The sequence below is a fragment of the Nicotiana tomentosiformis genome, chromosome 9, assembly GCF_000390325.3.
Source record: "Nicotiana tomentosiformis chromosome 9, ASM39032v3, whole genome shotgun sequence".
Lineage (NCBI taxonomy): Eukaryota > Viridiplantae > Streptophyta > Magnoliopsida > Solanales > Solanaceae > Nicotiana > Nicotiana tomentosiformis.
Genome location: NC_090820.1, coordinates 65,829,579 through 65,840,283, shown reverse-complemented (window position 1 = coordinate 65,840,283; position 10,705 = coordinate 65,829,579). Strand labels below are relative to the sequence as shown.

The window sequence follows — 10,705 nt, the reverse complement described above, 5'->3', positions numbered from 1 at the left end:
GTCGTAGGAATTAACCGTAGTTAGAAATATATGAAGACGACTCCAGAATGGAGTTTCGATGGTTCCAGTGGCTCCATAAGATGATTTTGGTCTTAGAAGCGTGACCAGATGTTGATTTGGAGGTCCATAGATCATTTCGGCGTTAATTGGCGAAAGTTGAAAAATTGGATGATTTTTGGAAAGTTTGACCGGGAGTGGACTTATTGATATCGGGGTCAGATTCCGATTCCGAAAGTTGAAGTAGGTCCGTAATATCAATCATGACTTGTGTGCAAAATTTGAGGTCAATCGGACTTGATTTGATAGGTTTCGGCATCGAATATAGAAGTTAGAAGTTCTAAAGTTCATTAGGCTTGAATCGATATGCAATTCATATTTTTAACGTTGTTTGATGTGATTTAAAGGCTCGACTAAGTCCGTATGATATTTTAGGATTTGTTGGTATATTCGTACGGGGTCCTAGAGGTCTCGGGTGTGATTCGAATTGAATTCGGAACAAATTTTGGACTTGTGAAAATGTTGAAGCTCCCAGTTCTGGTGTCATCGCACCTGCGGAGGGATTGGCCGTAGGTGCGGACTCGCATGTGTGAGAAATGGAGCGGAAAAGCGGTTATGGGCAGTCCAGGCAGGACTCGCAGATGCGGAACAGTTTCCGCAGAAGCGGCTTTGCTTCTGCGGTGGGGAGATGCGCATGAGCTACTGAGTCGCAGGTGCGACATGTTTTGCCACAGGCGCGCACGCGCAGGTGCAACCCTATTCTCGCAGAAGCAGACCCAGGGGACTTAAGTGAAGTTCGCACATGCGATGGAAATTAAGCAGATGCGGTTGTGGGTTCGCAGGTGCGAATTCACTGGGCAGAAAAGGCCTAAGTTCGAGGGTTTGATTTCATTCTCCATTTTTGGACCTAGAGAGCTCGGATTGAAGCGAAAATTTGAGGGATTTTCAGAGGAAATATTTGGGTAAGGCTTTTTGACTCATTTTTGATTAATCTCCACTAATCTATCATTAATTTCTTCAATTAATTAAGGATTTGAGTTGAAAATTTTGGGGGGAAATAGTGAAAGTTCTTAGACCGAATTTTTGGGTTTTGAAATGCCAAATGAGGTCGGATTTGAGTAATTCTTGTATGGTTGGACTTGTTATCGAATGAGTGTTCGGATTTTGTGATTTTGGTCAGGTTCCGAGATGTGGTTCCGAGTCGACTTTTTGGAGCGATTTTTTAATTCTTTTGCTAAAGTCGTAGTTTTATTATTTAAATTAGTTTCTTATAGTTATATTTATAGTATGTAATTATTTTGGCTAGATTCGAGCCGATTTATAGTATGTAATTATTTTGGCTAGATTCGAGCCGATTGGAGTTGGAAAGTCGAGGGAAAGCCATTCTTATTGATTGATCGGGCGAGATTTTGAGGTAAGTGACTTGTCTAACCTTGAATGGGGAAAATTCCCCTTAGGAATTGGTAATGTTATGGTAAATTGCAATACTTGAAGGCCGTGTACGCGAGGTGACGAGTGCGTACTCGGCTAAATGTTGAAATCCGATTTTTGCTAAATAGTTCCTTTTATTTCCTTAACTGGGTTACTTTAGCACGTGTAGTCGTCATGTTTAGCCTAATGTCACATGTCTACGTGTCTTATCTCTTACTTGCAATTTGTGCAACATGCTTAGTTGAATTACCTGCTTCCCTGATTTTGTATTCAGTCTTTAACTGGAAGATTCCTTGTTGTAATTTCATTGTTTCATTGGTTATGTGTTGCATATTTACTTTTGGGACTACGAGGCGGTACCTCGGGAGCGCCCCTGTTGTGTATTTACTTTTGTGATTACGAGGCGGTACCTTGTGAGCGCCCCTGTTGCATATTTACTTTTGGGACTACGAGGCGGTACCTCAGGAGCGCCCCTGTTCTTTACCTCTATTTCATGTGTTGTGGTCGTTGTTTCTTAACTTGTAAGAATCTTGTTTTTCCTCACATATGTGTAGTTGTCTTCTTGAATACCGTATTGTTATCTTTCTGTAAATTCCCATTGTTCACTTCTTAGTCATTTCATTATATTATTATATCTTCTGCCTTGCTTCCTATTATTTTCAATAGGGCCCTCACCTGACCTCGTCACTATTCTACTGAGGTTAGGCCTGGCACTTACTGGGCACCGTTGTGGTGTACTCATACTACGCTTTTGCATATGTCTTTGTGCAGATCCAGGTGCATCTTACCAGCCCCGATATTAATGCGTTGTGTTACTGCTTTGGAGACTTCAAGGTACACTTGCCCGCGACCGTAGGCCTTAGAGTCCCCTTCTATTCCGTTATTTTTCTTATTTCTTTATATTTTGATAGATAGTGATATATAGGATTATTCGGTACTGTACTTAAAGCTTGTGACTTATATCTCACCAGCTTTTGGGATTTTATGTATTGAGTTTTGGTAGATTCCTTTATGAAATTGTTGGGATGTTCAAGTTTTAATCTCTTATTTAATGTTTCCGCGTATTGTTTAGGCTTACCTAGTCTTAGAGACTAGGCGCCGTCACGATATCTCACGGAGGGAAATTGAGGTCGTGACAGAACTTCTTTTAAAAAAGAAAAAAAATAGTTTTTTAAACATGGGACTCATATGTTGATGTAAACTGAATTAGCAAATTTTTAAATTTCTATTTTAAATTATTTTTGAACCTCCAAATTAGTTGGAGGTTTGTCCTAAAACTAGACATATGTTCATTTTCTATTTTGATACTTGGCATAATAACATGAATTTTCTTATCTTATTCTATATAGATAGATTTTTGGTTATGCTTTAGAAAATGAAGAAGATGGAAAGGGAAATGATGAGAAAGCTTGAAGGTTTTTAACTGATAGATTTAGCTCCTTTCTCTTTCTAATGTTACCATTAATAGAAATTTAACCAAAAAACAAACAATGAACTAAAAATAAATTTTGGCCTTTCAACTTTAAAGAGCACATGTGTCAGCCATCTAAGACTGTATTGATAAATATGGAGCAACCAGTAATGGAGTGGAGCCGTTCCCCTCAAAGTGATATATGAAGGATAAAGTTAGACCTAATCTTAAATATAATGGATAATTATAGATAATGTATTGTTATTTGTCTATTTTCAATATGGGTGTTTGTCGGTTGGTACAGTACAGTATTTAGATATTTTGGTTCGGTATTTTCGGTATTCGGTTTCTTAAAATGTTATACCAATACCGTACCTAATTAAATTCAATATGGTTCGATTTTTCTCCTTTCGGTTTTGATTTATTCGGTTCAGTAATTTTAGTTTGAATATTAACTAGTGCATAGAGTCATAAACTGTAATATTCTTTATTAAAGTACTCAAAAGTACAAAACTAAAAATATTTGTTGACAAAAATTTTGTCCAAAATAAACAAATATCAACCTAGAGAGAGAAAACTGTACATAAAAGAATAAATTTGATCAATAGAAATGTGTTGTTACTTGTTTAGAGTTAAAGAAAAGTAAAATTATAGTTTTTTAATATTTATATTATAATTAATAATATGTGTATTGTGTAATATAATATATATTTCAGTACGATATCGGTATTTCGGTATTTTATTTTAAAATACCAAATACCATACCTAATACTATTTTTTTTAAAATTTAAATCAAATACCATACCGTATCAAATACCAATATCAAAATTTTCGATTTCGATACGATAATTGAGTATTTAATAAATTATGCACGACTCTATTTCTAATGACTAATTAGTAATCTATCCTATTCCCGTAATAATAAGGGAAAATGGTCAAATATATACGTGTATTGTTACGTTTAACCTCTTTTACAGTATTCGCCGTCATCGGCCACTCTACTATCAGCAAACTTTTAAAAATACAATTAACCAGTTGCAACGCTGTGCAGGAGAAAGAATGACAGTTGACGACGAGAGCTCGATATATGTGGGAGGGCTTCCGTACAGCGCCACCGAAGAAACTCTCCGTCGAGTCTTCGATGTTTACGGTGCTGTTGTAGACATTAAGGTCTTAATCATACTAATGTTTTACTATTTATCTCAGCTTATGTCATAAATTAGGGTTTTTTCGAATTGGAATTCCATGGGATTTTGCCAAGGCAAAACGGAATTTTTTGTGAGCTTCTTGATATTAATACCAAGTCTTCTGTGAGCTAATTGTTCATTTTAATTTTGTTCTGTTTTCCCCCTACTAGAATAGTTGCATAAGTTATGTTAGCTTCTTGTTAATTGAATAAAAGGTTAGAGCGTTACAGCATGAACATGTTTTGGTTCCCATTTAAAGAATTAAGCTATTTTAGTGAATGGTATGAAAGACTCCTTGCCTTTATATGGTAAGTGGTTGGTACTGAAAAACTGCTGTGCCTAAAATTAGGGTTGGTTGAGGTGATGCCTACAGAAGTAAAAAAAGTTGGTTAAGCTTGTGATGACTCTTTGAATTAATATCAAGCCCCGTTAAACATTTTACTATGAACCCAAGTTTCTTACATGCTGAAAAGGTTGTGGCTTCGTGTGTTTGAATTAGAGGAGCATGGATTCAGTAATTTTGACTGCATCTGGTTTCCAGTTAAATCATGCAGTTTTTGTTGTACTTGGCATCATTTTGTTCCTCGAAATTAAAATTGTGATTCAAATATATAAGTGATTTCTCTGTATGACTAGATAGGTTCATTGTGATAAGTAGCCACATCTGCTTTTGCTTTGGTTGAAAACAGTATCTTAGAATCATGGCCAGTAGGTAATATTGTCAGACGGCTGCAATAGCTTTTTCTTTTTCTGCATTTATTTTTATTTTCAGAAGTTGGACGTTTTACTTTCAGATAATCAATGACCGTAAGGTTGGGGGGAAATGTTATGGCTTTGTCACCTTCACTAATCCTCGGTCAGCTACGCATGCCATCAATGAAATGGATGGGAGGGTATTTTCTGATCTCTCTGTTATCTAACTTATAATTACTGAAGTGATTTTTATCCTTAGTAGATGATTCTATATCCATGTACATCATAATTTTAATTCTTCATGAAATTCACTATGAGCTTATCATACTCTAAAATATCATATATTTCCTCCAGACTATTGATGGGCGAGTTGTAAGAGTAAATGAAGTGACTACAAGAGGTGGCAGATCAGATTTTGGTCGAGAAAGTATTCAGCATTCTGAGAGAGGGGTGAGAGGTGGTGATACGGATCGAGACTGGGAAAGAGGCTATGATCATGATGATAACAGACGTAGGAATGGGCATAGAGAGCATTCTCGAGACCGCAATCACAAGAGGGAGAGAGGATATGACCGAAATCGTGATCGTGGTCGATTACGAGATTATCAAGTCAATAGAGATCGGGTTGCCGATGATGAAAGACGTTTGGAGGATGTTGAGCAGGACGATGAAAGGATTCGAGAAAGTAGCTGGGAAAGAGAGAGGGACCAGCCTATAAAGATGCAGAAAACCAACAGTAACCATAAAAGCAGAGATAGAGAGAAGGATCAAATGCCTAAGCTACTGCCTAGGTAGGACGTACATTACTTAATGCGTTGCTGCTAGTTTTTAAGCGACTAAATTGGTTGACCATACTTTGCGTTACATACTGCTGGTACTCATTATTATTGTACATTGTGTATAGTCTCTACTGATTGGTGGTTTCTGAAAAGTGGTAGGAAGGCTCAAGTAATTTTGTGCAGAGGCATATTAGTGTGATTCTGCCACTTTCCACCTTGGATATGTCTTATTGATACATTATTTCTCTATAACTCATGTTTGCGGCTTGCAACCACATTAAAGTGGATTGCCGTTCTCAAATTGTACAAATTTGGTTTTATTTTTTTTGATTATTCTTCATTTACACTAGAAAATTGAGTAGAGTATTCAACCACTTAACTGATATTTGAGGCATGCCAGAAGAAATTACGCTGATGTTTCATGTGCGATTTACTTCTTTGGGAACTTTTTATTTGGCATATGTTCTTATGCTGATATATTATTACATTCTGCGGAAACATATAGATGTGCAGACCTCATTAGTTATATTTTGCACTTGCTTATGATGGAAACTTGTGCAATTGTTACTATTAGTTTAGTGTTCACCGTAGCTTGAAACCATTTATCCCATGCTTGCTTGGTAGCTCTGGTCTTTTCTTGTTTTGGTTGACAATGTAAAATCAATCCACTTCTTGATGGTGATCTAACTTAGATGAGCATAATGGACAATTTTAATGGAAGTCTAATTTGAACAGGTCTAATTTAGACGACCATGCTAGTAGAGAGCTGTCAGCTGAGTCAAGTGAGAATGATCAGCACCAGGTAGACCAAGTTGCTTTAAAAAATGATTTAAATCTTAGAATTTGAAACTTCGTAGTTGGTGTTAGTGCTTTATTTCATGTGTTACTTTGTTCTAATTTTATTCAGATGGAAAGGCAAACAGAAATTTCAGGTCGGAAACTTGAAGAACTTAAGAAAAAGGTAACTGAAGCATAGTAGATCGACGATTTCTTTATTTGGGTGTTATAAGTAGTTTAAAACGATGGTCAGGCAGGTCACTCCTTGAAATTGAGAAGTGTGAATAGTTTCACTTGTGCTAAAATGAAATGAATGGTTAGATTGCTTCCTAGTTTTGCTTGATGGAGGATAATTTCAAATTCTAGCACATTTACCATCGGAAAAATCAGCTTGAGATATAAGCTAGAACTATTAGTATTTGAAATTCTTGATTCTTTGCTTGTCACGAGTTGATAAAATAATCCAACAATTACACCTCAGTTCCAAATAAGCCAGGGTCGGTTATATGAATCCTCACTGATTATGTTTCCATTGTGTCTATCTTTCGCTGAGCTTGCATGGGTTCCAAGAAATTATAGGTCTTTCAAGACAACTTATTTCCATGTGATTTTAGGTCTACGTCGTCCCTTTTTAACACCTTCACTCGTTGTGGTTTAACGCCTACAAATCGGTGCATCTGGAGGTAGACTTGGGACATGACCAAATCATCTCAAACGACATTCTCTCATTTTATCCTCAATATGTGCTACTTGCATCTTCTGGAGAATGTGATCATTTTTGATCTATCTAATTTTATATGACCTCTCATCCATCTTAGCATCTGCATTTCTGCGACACTCATCTTTTGGATGTGTTGCACTTTAATGGCCCAATATTCACTCCCATATCTGTTGCTGGTCTTATAATATTTTATAGAACTTATCTTTTTAGGTATCCTTCTATCACATAAGACTACCCCGATAATAATTCTTCATTTCAACTATTCAATTTTGATTATGTGTAGCATCTTCATCTATTATTTCATTCTCCTGGAACGAGTCTAAATATATGAATTATTGCATTTAGACACCACAATCCCGTTTAGTCTCACCTTAACTTCACTCTTCTTGTGCTGACTAAACTTGCAACGCATATACTCAATCATACTATCCTAAAAATTTTGCTTTCTAGAGTGCTTCTCCATAATTCGAACATTTAATTGATACCCTCGCTGGTTTCATTGATTAGCACAATATTATCAGCAAATAGCATACACCATGAGATCTTATTTTATATTGTGTTGGTTAGCTCATCCATGACTAAAGCCCAACAAGTACAAGCTCAATGGTGAACCCTGATATAAATCTACAGTATGGGGAATCTTTTTGTATATTTTACTATTGTTCTCACGCTAGTGATAGATCCTCAGTATATGTCCTTTATGTCATTTTTCTATTTAATATCAATTCCTTTCTTCTCCAACCATCACCAAAGGACCCTTCTTGATACTCTATCATATGCTTTCTCCAGGTCAATAAACTAAATGTATAGATTTTTCTTCCTCTCGTATAAATTTTCATCAATTTTCTTAGTAAGAATATACCTCCATTATTGATCTGCTGGGCATATATCCAAATTAATTCTCTATCACCCTTGTAGTGTCCCTAAGTCTATTAGCTCTATTATATTATTATACTTATCAAAAAAGAATTAAGTCTAAGGCTCTCACTCTTTCTAAGAGTTTCATCCTATGATTCATAAGTTTAATGCCACAATAGTTAAAAAAGATGTCACAACAGTTAATATCTTCTTTGTTCTTCTCCACTCATCGGGCATCCTTCCATTTCTTAGAATAGCATTAAATAGCTTGTTGAGCCATCCTATTCCAATCTCTCCAAAACACTTCCAAACATCTATATACCATCTGGACCAGTGTCACGAGTTTATAGCACTTCAAAAGTTTTATTTTACTTATTTCATTGATCATCCACCTGCAATTATGGACCATGTATTACTTTTTTGTTTTCACATACCATTTTGTTACTAGAAGAGAAACACCATACTGACACCTTGTGTAATTGGCTCTGTGGTACTTTTACCTACTTTGATAGGTTTTTTACTACATCTATATCTATAAACAAATGTTCTTTTGACTTTTGGATACAGTAGTAAGTTCTGCATTACCTGAATCTAATGTTTAGTGGACTTGATTAGGCATCTTTGATGGAGGAATTGGTCAACGAGAAGCAAAATTTGGTGTCTAAGTTACAGGAAAGATCCAAGGTTATGATAAGTTGCAGGGTTTTCCTAGTAACATATTCTTTTCTACTACTATTCATACTATCTTAGTGAGTTCCTTGAACATGGTCTAGATATTTTTTCTTCCTTCTTACTAGCATCTGTTTGATGAAACCAGAAACTGGAGGATTCATTGACAGCTGCACAGAAGCTTACATCACAGAGACAGATGCAATTATCAAAGGTATCTCGGTATTATCAATTTTCTTCTCATAATAAATCTAATTACCTAATCCGTGCTAATTGTAGTGGTGTTCAATAATTATTGTAGTTGTATAAACATTATGCACAAGTAAGAGATTGTGGTGAAAGGCTTAAAATCTCAGAACAGGAACTACAGGTTAGTCTATCTCCTTGTGCCTGATTTTGATGGCAATGGAAACTAATGGGTTGTAAGTTCAGAAATCAGATTGATCTTATTTCATATGAACTTGTGTCTGCATTATGCATTAAAAAGATCATATCTTAAATCAACCATGAGGTCTCAGGTTCAAGTCCCAGGTTCAAGTCCCAGTGGAGACAATAACACTAGGTTATTTCTTTTCATTTGTCTAAGCCTTGACGGATAGAGTTACCCAGTATCTTTGCTGGTGGGAGCCGAGGTGCGCGCGAGCAGGCCCTTAAACCACCCTTATCCTAAAAAATAAGGATCATATCTTGAATCATTCTCTGCAGTGCACTGCCAATGTCCCACCACAAGAGACTCTTGCATATTTAACATTCAAGTGAAATGATTGAATGATCTATAGGTACTCCAGGGTTATTTTCATTCTTATCATTTATGTTAACTTAAGTCCGTGCTTGGGTTTCTTGCAGTGACGTGATTGCTAATTTTACTGCAAGATGATGTAGGACATACTCTTTTTTAGTTATGACCTATGGTACATGGATCTGCTGTACATATCCAGTATGGGCATGGGCATGGGCATGTGGAAATATGCAATACGGGTTCATCAAGTTTCTTATCTTTTGGTAAATTTTGAAGAATTAACACGAAGTACTTGCATCTATTTCACACCCGTTCAATAAGGGTATGTCAAGGCTAATGAAGGATCTGCACAACATAAGATAACGTGGCTGAAGAATACTGATGTGTACATTGAATCAGGGAAAGGATTATAGATTCTTTTTAAAACTTAGTATTCACTTGAGTTTGGTATTAGTTACTTAACAGCGTTAGTGATTCCATTCAATAAACCTCCTTGTCCATTTAGCTACAGGTCTCTGAACGAATGTTATTCCTGAAGTAGCTAATCTAGAAGTAGTATAAAATCATCATATCTTGCCTGTTTGTTGGTTAATTTATGCTTGTTTAGCATGTCTTGAACAAGACCTCTGTTTAATTACACTCAACAATTGATGATTTACACTTAACAGAGAAGTTCTGCTTGCAGGCTCTGGTCCACTCCACGATGATGGAGGTAGAAATTGGTTGATATATTTGTGTATGTGGTGGGTCCTGACAAGTAGCAGACATTGCCAATTAAACTAGGTTCAACAATTTTATTGCACTTCATATATGTTTGTATGACACTCGTGTATCCAGCCCTCTTTCTTGCCGTTAATGTATTTCATATATGTTTGTATGGTGTTCATGTATGCGGTCCTCTTTCTTGGCCTAAATGCATGCTTTTTTTGTCTGTCTCTACTGAAAGTACTGAATCTAGATGGTATTTTTCTCCTTTTGTCTTTTATTTATTTAAATCGTATTCTTTGGTCATGCAATCAGTAAATCCCAAATAAGCATCAACTAGTAGATGTCTTATAGAAGTACAAATGAAAAGAAACACATATTTGGCAAGCATACAGTTAAAACTTTGTGATTATGGCTGTAATAAACATGGATACGAAATAACCTTGTATCGTCTGTCTTCTATCGTCTCTGTGTACGTTGTCTTCGTTTGATAAATGTACTATGTGAACATTTATAAACGTAGATAGGTTCTGTATTTACGAGAAAAGTAGCACAGATATTGTGAAGAGGTTCAGCAGTTCCATGATTGTATAGAGTAACTGACCAACTATATGGCCTTAGTTTCTTTTTCTGTGCTGCCCAGAGGCCTTGCGTTTTCCTGGATTGATTGATGTAGAATTTCTAAAAATATTTGTAAGCAACATGATTTGGTTAAAAAAAACGAGTTACTAGTAATTA

The 10,705-nt window shown here is 36.0% G+C and overlaps 1 protein-coding gene across 10 annotated transcripts; it reads left to right on the top strand.

The window, feature by feature from the left end:
• Window positions 1–3,754: 3,754 nt before the first annotated feature.
• LOC104085198 (uncharacterized) lies at window positions 3,755–10,234 on the top strand. Of its 10 annotated transcripts, XM_018767021.3 has the most exons (10): window positions 3,755–4,009; window positions 4,821–4,919; window positions 5,074–5,510; window positions 6,234–6,300; window positions 6,406–6,459; window positions 8,470–8,565; window positions 8,672–8,737; window positions 8,825–8,893; window positions 9,774–9,817; window positions 9,948–10,234. In XM_018767021.3, the coding sequence occupies exons 1-9, from the start codon at window positions 3,899–3,901 to the stop codon at window positions 9,801–9,803; spliced, it is 1,029 nt and encodes a 342-aa protein (XP_018622537.1). In that variant the 5' UTR covers window positions 3,755–3,898; the 3' UTR covers window positions 9,804–9,817; window positions 9,948–10,234. The 10 variants fall into 10 exon arrangements, with proteins under 10 accessions (XP_018622537.1, XP_009587476.1, XP_009587474.1 ...); XM_009589181.4 differs by lacking the exon at window positions 9,774–9,817 and having other exon boundaries at window positions 8,470–8,538; XM_009589179.4 differs by lacking the exon at window positions 9,774–9,817.
• The last annotated feature ends 471 nt before the right edge of the window (window positions 10,235–10,705 follow it).